The sequence below is a fragment of the Pelophylax lessonae genome, assembly GCF_965119305.1.
Source record: "Pelophylax lessonae genome assembly, chromosome: 2".
In the NCBI taxonomy this organism is placed as follows: domain Eukaryota; kingdom Metazoa; phylum Chordata; class Amphibia; order Anura; family Ranidae; genus Pelophylax; species Pelophylax lessonae.
The window spans coordinates 739260697-739276063 of record NC_138769.1 but is presented as its reverse complement, the minus strand read 5'-3'; the positions used below and the strand labels follow the sequence as shown (position 1 = coordinate 739276063).

Below are 15367 nucleotides of genomic sequence, written 5' to 3'. Positions count from 1 at the left end.
AACGGACATCTTTCTTGGTGAGCTGGGTGATAGGGGAAATGATGTTGGAGAATCCCCTTATGAACCTCCTATAAAAATTGGCAAAGCCGACAAAGCGCTGCACTCCTTTCTTATCAGATGGCGGAGGCCAATCCAGAATAGCAGAAACTTTCTGGGGGTCCATCTTTATTCCTTCCGTGGAAATTATTAGCCCCAAAAATGAAATGCTGCTTTGCTCGAAGTCGCATTTTTCAGCCTTGGCATATAGACCATGCTGGCGGAGGCGGCTGAGAACATTTCGGACATGCTCGCGGTGTTGTTCCAGGGATGCGGAAAAAATCAAAATGTCATCCAGGTATACAATGACAAAGATGTCCAACCAATCCCTGAAGATGTCGTTCACGAAATGTTGGAACGTAGCCGGAGCATTACATAGGCCGAACGGCATCACTAGATACTCAAAATGTCCGAACCGGGTGCGGAAAGCCGTCTTCCACTCGTCCCCCTCTCGGATGCGGACTAGGTTATAGGCCCCACGAAGGTCCAATTTTGTAAACAGGGCAGCGGACCTGAGTCTCTGAAAAAGCTCGGGAACCAGAGGAAGGGGGTAGCGGTTCTTAATAGTGATCTTGTTTAGATCCCTGTAGTCAATACAAGGTCGGAGAGAGTGATCTTTTTTTTCCACGAAGAAAATACCTGCTCCCGCCGGAGAAGTGGATGGGCGGATGAACCCTTTCTTTAGGTTTTCGTCCACATAATCCTTCAGCACGTCCAGTTCCCGTTCAGATAAGGGATAGATCCGGCCGAACGGAATCGCAGCCCCAGGCAGCAGTTCGATGGGACAGTCATACGGACGATGCGGGGGCAAGGTCTCTGCGCCCCGTTTACTAAACACATCCAGAAAGTCGTGGTAGGCCTGGGGCACGACGGAGCGTAGTTCAGGCTCAGACTCGAGACAGAGTAGGGCTTTGGAAGCTTGGAGCGGCATGGGTAGGCAGGAGTTTCTGCAATATGATGATGGGAATTGGATGGCTCCTGTGGTCCAATCGATCTGCGGGTTGTGGGCCTGCAACCACGGCAACCCCAGGATAACGGGAAATAAGGGAGATGCAATAATGTCCAGACTTATCATCTCCTTGTGGCCAGACGAGGAGACCATGGGAAGAGGAGGGGTTTCCTGGGTCACAGGTCCGGATTTAATGTGGGATCCGTCAGCCAGAAAGATGGTGAGGCCTTGGGTCTTCGGCTGGAGAGGTATGCCATGTTGAGCAGCGAAGGTGCGATCAATAAAGCAGCTGCAGGCTCCTGAATCAATGATCGCTGTAACCGGGACGGGACCTTCCGAGAGCTGCAATGACACAGGGAAAGCTAGGTGAGAGGTATTGGTAACAGATGCCACACAACTGGGTGGAGGAACAGAACGAAACTTGCAGAGTTTTACAGGGCAGGAACGCACATAATGGCCGGCTTCTCCACAATAGAGACAGAGGTTACCCATTTGCCGACGACACCTCTCTTCTGGAGACAGGGCTGGTCGCATGATCCTGAGTTGCATGGGTTCAGGCATATCTGGAGTGGCACCGGTAGGAGCAGGACAGACAGGGACTGGTCCAGTCGGGGAAAAACGTGCGGGAGTAGTCACCCGTGGCAGCATCCAGGTTGGCCGAAACTGTTGTGGAGGCCGCTCTGCCCGGCGCTCCCGGAGCCGGCGGTCGATCCGAATGACCTGGGAAATCAGATCTTCCAGGGTGTCAGGTATACCCACTCGGGCTAGTTCATCCTTCAGTCCTTCAGATAAGCCCAGGCGGAACTGGTAGCGCAGTGCCGCCTCGTTCCAGGAGGTATCGGAACTCAGGCGGCGGAAGTCGGTGACGTAGTCCTCGACGGGCCTGCGACCCTGCTGGAGAACGTGAAGTGCAGCTTCTGCGGTGGAGGACCGCTGCGGATCATCATAAAGTTGAGCCATGGCCGTAAAAAATGATGATAATGAGTCCAGATGGGGACTGCTTTCCTCTAGAAGCCGATGGGCCCAGGATTGAGGCTCGCCTAGGAGCAAAGAAACAACAAACCCCACCTTGGTGACCTCCAGGGAAAAGGTCCGGGGCTGCAAGGAGAAGTACAATTGGCAGGCATTACGGAAGGCTCGGAATTTACCCCGGTCTCCGGAGAATTTTTCGGGGTTCGGAACACGGGGTTCCGGTGGCAACATCACTACCGTGGGACTAGGAGCAGATCCTGTGGACGCTGCAGAGGTGGATGGAGCTGATAACACTGGAGGGTTCCCCGGGAGAGTGGCGGATTGTAATCGTCCCTCTAGCTGTGTGTAACCATCCCGGAGGGTCTTCACGGCTTGTGACAGGACTGCGAGGTGCTGGCAAATTTCCTCCAACGGTGAGGCCTCTCTTGCAGGCTCCGACATGGCTGTGTTGTACTGTTATAAGGCAGGTGGAAGCCTGTCGTGCAGAGAAGGCTTACCGTTGCCGGTGGGCGGAGCTTGGTTGGAAACCCGAGGTGAGTAGCACAGGCTAACCTGAGGTGCGGGGTCTAAGCATCCACCGGTCTTCACCAGGGCCTCTGAAGGTGAGGATGGATTTGGCTGCAGGTGGATACCAGGTCGCGGTCCCCAGGGTCGCCCCACCAGGGGGTAACCGGTCAAGGTCCGAAGGTGGATGAGCCGACAAGGAGAATCCAGAAGAGTAGTCAAAACGAGCCGGGATCAGGACAGGCAGCAAACAAGCGAAGTCAGGGACGAGCCAAAGGTCAACAGGTATCAGACAGGAAATCAACAGGAAGCAGGTTCAGAACACAGGAAGCTGAAGACAACACAGCAATGTGCAGTGCTGTTGAGCTGTTTAAATAAGGCAGCCTGTTTGCCAATCACTGCAATTAGTCTGCTCTGGATTAACCCTTTAGGTTGCAGACAGCACATCATGACACACATCAGTGTGCTCAGGAAGCGTTCCTAACATTACCATACGAACTTTTCAACATTACACAGCTTTTGTGGTTATCACTCACTTAAAATGGACATTTGTTTGCATCCTTGAGGATTAATATTGGATGCATTATTTCTGCTTATTCAACTAGGGTCTTTTATTTAGCGCTGCTAGTGTATGTGATCCTCCTTTGGTTTTCATTATACACCTTTGCAAGTTATTAGATCTTTATAGCGGCTGCTTTTTTTATATATATGTTTTCTTGTTTTTTAGCGCTGGGTTGAGTGGGTGTTTCAGTGCTTACTCCTATTATCTACGTTTATTTTGTTTTAAACCTAGCAGCTATGGATGTTATATCCTTCTTAAAAAATAGGCAACTCAACATGGAGAGCATCTTCACGGATACCATCAGTGACGATGCATCACATGACCTACAATCTGACCTTTCCACCTTGGGCAACCTTTTAGAAAAACAGGTTCGCACCTGGTGGGATATCTGCACTTTTGAGCAGTATATCAAGGAGCGAATCATAATGAGGAGCTTACGATGGGATGTCACCCCCCAAGATGCCCTCGACGATGAGGCATCTAAGTCAGAGTGGTTGGAGTTTTTTAATGGGGTTGGAGTCAAACTCCAAGAATTAGTTTTAAAAAGAAAAAAACAAAAAATGTTGATTTTAGAGAAGAAAATCGCAGACTTGCAACTTAGTCTGGAACCAGATAAGGATTCACAACTAGTTGTCAAGTTTAACACTGATGTGAAGAAAAAATTGGAAAAGATAGACAAGGATGTTCATAGAAAGAAGGTAAAAAAGTACAAAAGAGACTCAGAAGATTTCAAACAGAATCATGTGTATACGTGGCAGATACCTGTAGAAGGTGTTCAGCAGGTTTCAGCCCCTCTAATGAGACCACTCGGTGCTAACCTGCAGGGTACCCCCAGGTCTACACCTGTAAGACCAAAGGGTCCGTCAAAAAAGACTAAAACATACCCGGGTGGAGTGTTAAACAATAATAACCCACCTAATCAACCCTCTGTGGTGAATAATCAAACATCACAATGGCAACAAATTCCCAATAATAACAGAGGTGGTTATGCCAACCAAGGGAATAAACAGGGGAATCAATACCCGATGCCATTCCCAACACAAAATAGATACGAAAGTTTGGCCTATCAGGATGAACCATGGTCCCCAGCTCCACCCCCCCCCCCTCCACGTCCTTTTTTATGGAGGGGTGGCAGAGGCAGGGGAGGGAGGAGAGGGGGGAGACCATGGAGGGGACGCCCCGCCAGTTGGGGTCCTCCACAGAACAACAGGGGTCCTCAGTCGGATCAGTGGAGACCTACTCCACAGATGAGGACAGACCCCCAGCCAGTTCCCGAATCAGAGGTTGTCGAGCAGGAAGACGACAACAACAGAAAAAGAAGGAGGGTAATAGACTAAAAGGTATATACAACTTAGCACAAATCCCTCTTAACAACAAGGAGATTAACATTCTAAACGCAGGTTTAAAATGTGCGAAACACAAACCAGTTAATAATTTCAATGTGTTTGTGGATGTACATAAATACATCAGAAAAATTAATCTCAAGAGGTATTTTCTGAGTTCTAACCGTACAGTCAATACGGTCCCGAGTAACACAAACTTACAGAGAAGGTCGGTGGACAGTGGATTAAAGAACAAGTCTCTATTTAATCCTCCACAGCCCTCTAATCAATACGTTGAAGTATTTAAGAATTTACTGATTAGAGATCTAAATAAAATCAAACCGGAAAAGGGAGTAAATCCACGGTATATACAAGAAGGCCTTGAGTCCTTGGAGAAAAGGAAGGACGTAGTCATCCGACCTGCTGACAAGGGCGGAGGGGTGGTGATTCTGACAAAAGAATTTTACCACAAACAACTTTTAGAATTGTTATCAGATGCCCAGACATATGAAGTACTAAAAGGAGATCCGACCTCTCAGTACAGACGAGAGTTGAATCTCTTGGTAGAATTCGGGTTTGATAAAAATATACTATCTAAAAAAGAAAAGAGATACCTGATGCCCAGCTTCAGCAGGGTACCAACAATATACACCCTTCCGAAAGTCCATAAAGATCAACTTAATCCCCCAGCCCGGCCAATAGTTAATGGCATTAATTCTGTATCTTCGAGGCTGGGAGAATATTTGGACTTTTTCCTTCAGACTAGTGTTACACAACTGAGGTCATATCATAAGGACACAAAGGACTTCCTGCTCTCCTTAAAAGAAGTATCCTTGCCGTCCAACTCGGACATATTTCTTGTAACTGCGGATGTAGCATCCCTTTACACAATAATACAACATCAGGATGCTCTCTTAGCCCTTAATTGGGCTTTTAGTAAGAGATCCGATATTCCCGACCCCCAGAAGAGGTTCTTGCAACACGCGCTTGAGTTTTGCCTATCGCACAATTATTTTTGGTATAACGGGATGTTTTACAATCAAAAAAGAGGAGTTGCGATGGGCGCGAAATTCGCGCCGAGTCTTGCGAACCTCTTCATGGGGGAGTGGGAGGATCACTTTATATATGGAGCACAAAGGTCGGAGCTAATCATGTACCGCAGATACATAGATGACCTATTTTTTATATGGTCGGGACCTGAAAGCTCTTTAGAAAGGTTTTCATCAGAATTGAACTCCAATCATAACAACATTCGCCTGGAGTTCAGTTGGAGTAGGTTATCCATTCACTATCTGGATGTGGAAGTCATGCTGAATAATAACATCTTACACACGAAGGTTTATTTTAAACCTACAGATAGAAACGGCTATCTGCCCATTCAAAGTGGCCATCACAGTAGTTGGCTAAAAAATATTCCTAAAGGCCAACTACTGAGAGTCAGGAGAAACTGTTCTTTGGACAGTGACTTCTTGGCCCAAGCGACAGTCATCAAACAGAGGTTTGTAGACAAGGGATACAATCCTGCACATCTGGACAGGGATATCAAGGAAGTGGCTAAACTGTCCCAGGATGCATGCCTTGCGCCGAGTAATAGGAGTTCCACTGTTAACCATGAGTGGAGCTTCATTACACAGTTTAATACACAACATAAACAAATAGAAGACGTAGTCAGAACACATTGGAATGTGTTGTGTATGGACCGTATCTTGGGTAAAGTTTTACCAGCATCCCCTTCTTTCATCTATAGAAGGGGTCCAACCTTTGGGGACCAGGTAGTCCAAAAGGTGTTGGATCCCCCAGTTAAACCAAGAATGTTTTGGGAGGAAAGAAGTGGATTTTATGCATGCCGACATTGTAGGGCCTGCAGACAAGTACGGACACACCTACGTAATTTCACCTCCTTCTTCTCTTCTGCCAATAACCAAAGTTTTCAGATCAAAGATCTCATCACGTGCCATACCACACACGTAGTTTATGGTATGGAGTGTCCATGCGGCTATATTTACATAGGCCGCACCAAGAGAAAATTGTGTGTCCGTATTGCTGAACACCTCACTAACATTAGAAAGGGGTATAAACACCACAGTGTTCCATTACACTTCAAACGCCACCACAACAAAGACCCAACAAATCTCAAATTTTGGGGTATCGAGAGAGTGGATCCAGTTTGGAGGGGCTCTAATCGAGTGCGAGAACTCTCGAAGAGAGAGACTCACTGGATCTACCTCACGAACGCTTTGCACCCTAATGGGTTAAACGTGGAGTTAGACATAAACTGCTTCATTAGCAATTACTAAAGTAGTTTATAAATGTTAATTTTTAACTTCTGCGAGCCTTTGTGTTTTGCACCATTGTCTACATTTAGGTATTTGTAAATGCTAACTGTCCTTTGTTAGGGCTTTTTTCTAACTGGCTTAAATTGACTGTGATGATGAGGGCCATCCTTAGGTGGTGTTTTATAATCCCCTTTCTTTACGTTCATTTACCTGCATTTGTAATTTTCTTTTTGCCTTCTTTTTATGACGTTGTAATTGGTATTTAATAATTTTGTGATATGTATGTCCCCTATATAAGAGGATCACATAGTCTTATCTTTTCCAGAATTTTATCATTATTTTATATGTATCTTAAATTGTATTTGTAATATGTAAAGTAGCATGTGAAATAATGTATCAACATAGATCTAAGTGTCCATATAGTTCTCTGTCAAAAGGAATGTATACCAGCGGGAAAACCTGGATAAGGTGTCCCGCGGGAATAAATAATAATTTTTAGGACAAATTTGATATATGTGAATGAATCTCCTTTGATCTGGCTTCTGCATTATTGCGGGAGGGGTTTATACATTCCCGAGGATTGCTCATACCAGTGAGGAGAGGACACATAATTTGCGTATGAGCCATATCGTATGCAAAGAGTTAAGCTTGTTTACTTTCCGGGTCGGAGGTGAGCTGGGTGGGTCCGAGCCTTGGCGTAACAGCCTAGGATTGGTCCGCGGGTCCGGAATGGGCGGTCACTGACGCGGGCCGTTGATTGGACAATGTCCCGCTCTCCTTCCGGCCCATTAAGGTATATCAGAGAGGCTTGATGGTGCGTGCTCGCGCCCTCCGTAGAAGTCCGTGTGACGAAACATGTAAGGGCGCGAAGGGCGCGAGCACGCATCCATTAGCTGTCACACAGAGTCGGTGTTCCGGAGCTCGGGTTCCCTTGGCTGCTAGAGGTAGCGGTGAGTGACCGGCACACGACAGACAACCTATATATTTTACATGCTACTACCAAGTCGCATTTTTGTGAGTGTATTTGTATGGGGGATTGGGAATTTTAAATAAAGTGTATTTTACGGAATTACACTATTGGTCCTCCCCCTTTTCTGTTCCTCTCATGTTCCGAGGATTATATTGCTGTTTATGTCACGTTGAAGTTTTTATGCAAGTATCAGCTACTGGTGAAACCGGAGTTTGTTTACCTCTGATCCGTATACCATTTTTGGATTCAAATCCTTCTCAAGGCGGTCTCTTTCCCAGGTTTTGGTGAGTTTTTACTACCTAGGGGGACACGTTTGGAGGTGTGGTGACGGTGGTCCATCTCGGCAGTGAACATCACTGGTGGTCTATAGGTTCTCATTCCAGGATCAAATATACCATACGAACTTTTCAACATTACACAGCTTTTGTGGTTATCACTCACTTAAAATGGACATTTGTTTGCATCCTTGAGGATTAATATTGGATGCATTATTTCTGCTTATTCAACTAGGGTCTTTTATTTAGCGCTGCTAGTGTATGTGATCCTCCTTTGGTTTTCATTATACACCTTTGCAAGTTATTAGATCTTTATAGCGGCTGCTTTTTTTATATATATGTTTTCTTGTTTTTTAGCGCTGGGTTGAGTGGGTGTTTCAGTGCTTACTCCTATTATCTACGTTTATTTTGTTTTAAACCTAGCAGCTATGGATGTTATATCCTTCTTAAAAAATAGGCAACTCAACATGGAGAGCATCTTCACGGATACCATCAGTGACGATGCATCACATGACCTACAATCTGACCTTTCCACCTTGGGCAACCTTTTAGAAAAACAGGTTCGCACCTGGTGGGATATCTGCACTTTTGAGCAGTATATCAAGGAGCGAATCATAATGAGGAGCTTACGATGGGATGTCACCCCCCAAGATGCCCTCGACGATGAGGCATCTAAGTCAGAGTGGTTGGAGTTTTTTAATGGGGTTGGAGTCAAACTCCAAGAATTAGTTTTAAAAAGAAAAAAACAAAAAATGTTGATTTTAGAGAAGAAAATCGCAGACTTGCAACTTAGTCTGGAACCAGATAAGGATTCACAACTAGTTGTCAAGTTTAACACTGATGTGAAGAAAAAATTGGAAAAGATAGACAAGGATGTTCATAGAAAGAAGGTAAAAAAGTACAAAAGAGACTCAGAAGATTTCAAACAGAATCATGTGTATACGTGGCAGATACCTGTAGAAGGTGTTCAGCAGGTTTCAGCCCCTCTAATGAGACCACTCGGTGCTAACCTGCAGGGTACCCCCAGGTCTACACCTGTAAGACCAAAGGGTCCGTCAAAAAAGACTAAAACATACCCGGGTGGAGTGTTAAACAATAATAACCCACCTAATCAACCCTCTGTGGTGAATAATCAAACATCACAATGGCAACAAATTCCCAATAATAACAGAGGTGGTTATGCCAACCAAGGGAATAAACAGGGGAATCAATACCCGATGCCATTCCCAACACAAAATAGATACGAAAGTTTGGCCTATCAGGATGAACCATGGTCCCCAGCTCCACCCCCCCCCCTCCACGTCCTTTTTTATGGAGGGGTGGCAGAGGCAGGGGAGGGAGGAGAGGGGGGAGACCATGGAGGGGACGCCCCGCCAGTTGGGGTCCTCCACAGAACAACAGGGGTCCTCAGTCGGATCAGTGGAGACCTACTCCACAGATGAGGACAGACCCCCAGCCAGTTCCCGAATCAGAGGTTGTCGAGCAGGAAGACGACAACAACAGAAAAAGAAGGAGGGTAATAGACTAAAAGGTATATACAACTTAGCACAAATCCCTCTTAACAACAAGGAGATTAACATTCTAAACGCAGGTTTAAAATGTGCGAAACACAAACCAGTTAATAATTTCAATGTGTTTGTGGATGTACATAAATACATCAGAAAAATTAATCTCAAGAGGTATTTTCTGAGTTCTAACCGTACAGTCAATACGGTCCCGAGTAACACAAACTTACAGAGAAGGTCGGTGGACAGTGGATTAAAGAACAAGTCTCTATTTAATCCTCCACAGCCCTCTAATCAATACGTTGAAGTATTTAAGAATTTACTGATTAGAGATCTAAATAAAATCAAACCGGAAAAGGGAGTAAATCCACGGTATATACAAGAAGGCCTTGAGTCCTTGGAGAAAAGGAAGGACGTAGTCATCCGACCTGCTGACAAGGGCGGAGGGGTGGTGATTCTGACAAAAGAATTTTACCACAAACAACTTTTAGAATTGTTATCAGATGCCCAGACATATGAAGTACTAAAAGGAGATCCGACCTCTCAGTACAGACGAGAGTTGAATCTCTTGGTAGAATTCGGGTTTGATAAAAATATACTATCTAAAAAAGAAAAGAGATACCTGATGCCCAGCTTCAGCAGGGTACCAACAATATACACCCTTCCGAAAGTCCATAAAGATCAGCTTAATCCCCCAGCCCGGCCAATAGTTAATGGCATTAATTCTGTATCTTCGAGGCTGGGAGAATATTTGGACTTTTTCCTTCAGACTAGTGTTACACAACTGAGGTCATATCTTAAGGACACAAAGGACTTCCTGCTCTCCTTAAAAGAAGTATCCTTGCCGTCCAACTCGGACATATTTCTTGTAACTGCGGATGTAGCATCCCTTTACACAATAATACAACATCAGGATGCTCTCTTAGCCCTTAATTGGGCTTTTAGTAAGAGATCCGATATTCCCGACCCCCAGAAGAGGTTCTTGCAACACGCGCTTGAGTTTTGCCTATCGCACAATTATTTTTGGTATAACGGGATGTTTTACAATCAAAAAAGAGGAGTTGCGATGGGCGCGAAATTCGCGCCGAGTCTTGCGAACCTCTTCATGGGGGAGTGGGAGGATCACTTTATATATGGAGCACAAAGGTCGGAGCTAATCATGTACCGCAGATACATAGATGACCTATTTTTTATATGGTCGGGACCTGAAAGCTCTTTAGAAAGGTTTTCATCAGAATTGAACTCCAATCATAACAACATTCGCCTGGAGTTCAGTTGGAGTAGGTTATCCATTCACTATCTGGATGTGGAAGTCATGCTGAATAATAACATCTTACACACGAAGGTTTATTTTAAACCTACAGATAGAAACGGCTATCTGCCCATTCAAAGTGGCCATCACAGTAGTTGGCTAAAAAATATTCCTAAAGGCCAACTACTGAGAGTCAGGAGAAACTGTTCTTTGGACAGTGACTTCTTGGCCCAAGCGACAGTCATCAAACAGAGGTTTGTAGACAAGGGATACAATCCTGCACATCTGGACAGGGATATCAAGGAAGTGGCTAAACTGTCCCAGGATGCATGCCTTGCGCCGAGTAATAGGAGTTCCACTGTTAACCATGAGTGGAGCTTCATTACACAGTTTAATACACAACATAAACAAATAGAAGACGTAGTCAGAACACATTGGAATGTGTTGTGTATGGACCGTATCTTGGGTAAAGTTTTACCAGCATCCCCTTCTTTCATCTATAGAAGGGGTCCAACCTTTGGGGACCAGGTAGTCCAAAAGGTGTTGGATCCCCCAGTTAAACCAAGAATGTTTTGGGAGGAAAGAAGTGGATTTTATGCATGCCGACATTGTAGGGCCTGCAGACAAGTACGGACACACCTACGTAATTTCACCTCCTTCTTCTCTTCTGCCAATAACCAAAGTTTTCAGATCAAAGATCTCATCACGTGCCATACCACACACGTAGTTTATGGTATGGAGTGTCCATGCGGCTATATTTACATAGGCCGCACCAAGAGAAAATTGTGTGTCCGTATTGCTGAACACCTCACTAACATTAGAAAGGGGTATAAACACCACAGTGTTCCATTACACTTCAAACGCCACCACAACAAAGACCCAACAAATCTCAAATTTTGGGGTATCGAGAGAGTGGATCCAGTTTGGAGGGGCTCTAATCGAGTGCGAGAACTCTCGAAGAGAGAGACTCACTGGATCTACCTCACGAACGCTTTGCACCCTAATGGGTTAAACGTGGAGTTAGACATAAACTGCTTCATTAGCAATTACTAAAGTAGTTTATAAATGTTAATTTTTAACTTCTGCGAGCCTTTGTGTTTTGCACCATTGTCTACATTTAGGTATTTGTAAATGCTAACTGTCCTTTGTTAGGGCTTTTTTCTAACTGGCTTAAATTGACTGTGATGATGAGGGCCATCCTTAGGTGGTGTTTTATAATCCCCTTTCTTTACGTTCATTTACCTGCATTTGTAATTTTCTTTTTGCCTTCTTTTTATGACGTTGTAATTGGTATTTAATAATTTTGTGATATGTATGTCCCCTATATAAGAGGATCACATAGTCTTATCTTTTCCAGAATTTTATCATTATTTTATATGTATCTTAAATTGTATTTGTAATATGTAAAGTAGCATGTGAAATAATGTATCAACATAGATCTAAGTGTCCATATAGTTCTCTGTCAAAAGGAATGTATACCAGCGGGAAAACCTGGATAAGGTGTCCCGCGGGAATAAATAATAATTTTTAGGACAAATTTGATATATGTGAATGAATCTCCTTTGATCTGGCTTCTGCATTATTGCGGGAGGGGTTTATACATTCCCGAGGATTGCTCATACCAGTGAGGAGAGGACACATAATTTGCGTATGAGCCATATCGTATGCAAAGAGTTAAGCTTGTTTACTTTCCGGGTCGGAGGTGAGCTGGGTGGGTCCGAGCCTTGGCGTAACAGCCTAGGATTGGTCCGCGGGTCCGGAATGGGCGGTCACTGACGCGGGCCGTTGATTGGACAATGTCCCGCTCTCCTTCCGGCCCATTAAGGTATATCAGAGAGGCTTGATGGTGCGTGCTCGCGCCCTCCGTAGAAGTCCGTGTGACGAAACATGTAAGGGCGCGAAGGGCGCGAGCACGCATCCATTAGCTGTCACACAGAGTCGGTGTTCCGGAGCTCGGGTTCCCTTGGCTGCTAGAGGTAGCGGTGAGTGACCGGCACACGACAGACAACCTATATATTTTACATGCTACTACCAAGTCGCATTTTTGTGAGTGTATTTGTATGGGGGATTGGGAATTTTAAATAAAGTGTATTTTACGGAATTACACTATTGGTCCTCCCCCTTTTCTGTTCCTCTCATGTTCCGAGGATTATATTGCTGTTTATGTCACGTTGAAGTTTTTATGCAAGTATCAGCTACTGGTGAAACCGGAGTTTGTTTACCTCTGATCCGTATACCATTTTTGGATTCAAATCCTTCTCAAGGCGGTCTCTTTCCCAGGTTTTGGTGAGTTTTTACTACCTAGGGGGACACGTTTGGAGGTGTGGTGACGGTGGTCCATCTCGGCAGTGAACATCACTGGTGGTCTATAGGTTCTCATTCCAGGATCAAATATACCATACGAACTTTTCAACATTACACAGCTTTTGTGGTTATCACTCACTTAAAATGGACATTTGTTTGCATCCTTGAGGATTAATATTGGATGCATTATTTCTGCTTATTCAACTAGGGTCTTTTATTTAGCGCTGCTAGTGTATGTGATCCTCCTTTGGTTTTCATTATACACCTTTGCAAGTTATTAGATCTTTATAGCGGCTGCTTTTTTTATATATATGTTTTCTTGTTTTTTAGCGCTGGGTTGAGTGGGTGTTTCAGTGCTTACTCCTATTATCTAGATGAATGTAATGTGTTTGGTTTATTTAACATACTCATTAAATACATACTTAAAAAGCAGTACCCTTCCATGGATTTATAAAAATAAATGTAATAATACACTTAAAAATAGCAATATTAAATTATGTTTCTATAATAAAAAATGTAATAATAATAATAATACATGTATTCTATTAAATACTACATTAATATTGTATATGACAAACATATAATAATATGTAATTAATTGATACATTTTATTTCTTTGGTTTAACATACTCATTAAATACTTATTAACAGTACCCTTCCGTGGATTTATAAAAATAAAATGTAATTAATACACTTAAAAATAGTAATAATCAATTATGTTTTTATAATAAAAAAAGTTAATATACTTAATAAAAATACATGTATTCTATTAAATACTACATTTATTAAATATTGTATATATTAACATATTATTTATATTATATGACAAACATATAATAATAATAAATGTAATTAATTGATACATTTTATGTCTTTGGTTTAATATATTTATTAAATAAATACTTATTAGCAGTACCCTTCCGTGGATTTATAAAAATAAATGTAATTAATACACTTAAAAAAATAATAACAATAATACATTTAATAAAAATACATGTATTCTATTAAATACTAAATTGATTAATATTGTATTGCCAGTTAAATCCTAAATAATAATATTAATGTATTATTTATATATTTATGACAAACATATAATAATAAATGTAATTAATTGATACATTTTATGTCTTTGTTTTAACATACTCATTAAATAAATAATTATCAGTACACTTCCGTGGATTTATATAAATAAATGTAATTAATACACTTAAAAATAGTAGTAATCAATTATGTTTTTATATTAAAAAATGTAATAATAATAAATGTAATAAAAATACATGTATTCTATGAAATACTACATTATTATTGTATATATTATTTATATTATATTTATGACCAACATATAATAATATTAATAAATGTAATTAATTGATAAATTTTATGTCTTTGGTCAATAAATAAATAATTATTATCGGTACCCTTCGGTGGCGGATTTCCATCACTGTAGCAATAAGCCAGCAGGGCGGCAGCGATGAACAGGGGGGCTTGGTTGGGGTTCCCATTATTCTGTCCATTGTCTCTCTGGCGCCCCCCTCTGGAATGCTCCAGGAGTTGCAGACTGTTCTCTGGAATGATGAGACTGGCGCGCCCTCTGCTGTCAGAAAAGTGGAATTGCCGCCAGCTCTCTATACTACACGTTAACAGACTGTAATACCCAGCGCGCCCTCTGCTGGCCATCTGATGGAACTGCATCCTGCCGCCTGTGTGAGGATGCGACAGACCGATGCACCCCGCGCGCCCCCTACCGTCCGCCTGAACCCCCAGCGCTCCATGGCCTGTAGCCACTGTCCGCCACCCCGGAGCCTCGGCTCTCCCGGCACCGGGTGACAGGCCCAGGCGGGGGGCGAGGTGCCGGGGAATACCGAGCCCGGACAGTCGGTAACTCCACATTGGAAAAACACCGGCGATATCAGGACTGTCAGAGCGTGACAAACCAATATGGCCGCCTGTCAGCTTCAAAGCGCTGCGTCTGACGTCACCGCGTTGAGGGATCACATGACAATGTTCCTTTCCAACATTGGGCGAGCGGGGGGCGTGGGCGGAGATCACCGGAGCATGCCGGGAAATGTAGTCCATAAAGAGGAATTACACGTGGTTACATCAGAGGAAGATGAATAGTAATAATAAAATAATAATACCAATTAATAATAATGGTAATTACAAAATAATTATTAATGTAATGCTAATAACAGTAGTAGTTATAGCAGATATAATATTAGTAATAATTTTAATCATAATAATTGGTAATAATAAAAATACTACTAATATTATAATATGATAATAATAATAATAATAATAATAGTAAAAATAGAATAATAAAAATTTTAACAATAGCATTGGTATAATAAAAGTAATAATAATTTTAGTAATCATAATAATAATAAAAATAAAAAGTAATAATAGTATTAATATTATCAGATTCCTAATCTATTAACCACTT

The 15367-nt window shown here is 42.8% G+C and overlaps 1 protein-coding gene across 1 annotated transcript in view; it reads right to left on the bottom strand.

The window, feature by feature from the left end:
• CLPB (ClpB family mitochondrial disaggregase) overlaps positions 1–14819 on the bottom strand; it is a 229011-nt gene extending 214192 nt beyond the window's left edge. Inside the window, exon 1 of the mRNA XM_082244581.1 lies at positions 14346–14819. Within this exon, the coding sequence (XP_082100707.1) occupies positions 14346–14817 (472 nt within the window). The 5' untranslated portion in view covers positions 14818–14819. The remainder of the gene's footprint in view (positions 1–14345) is intronic.
• Positions 14820–15367: the final 548 nt, after the last annotated feature.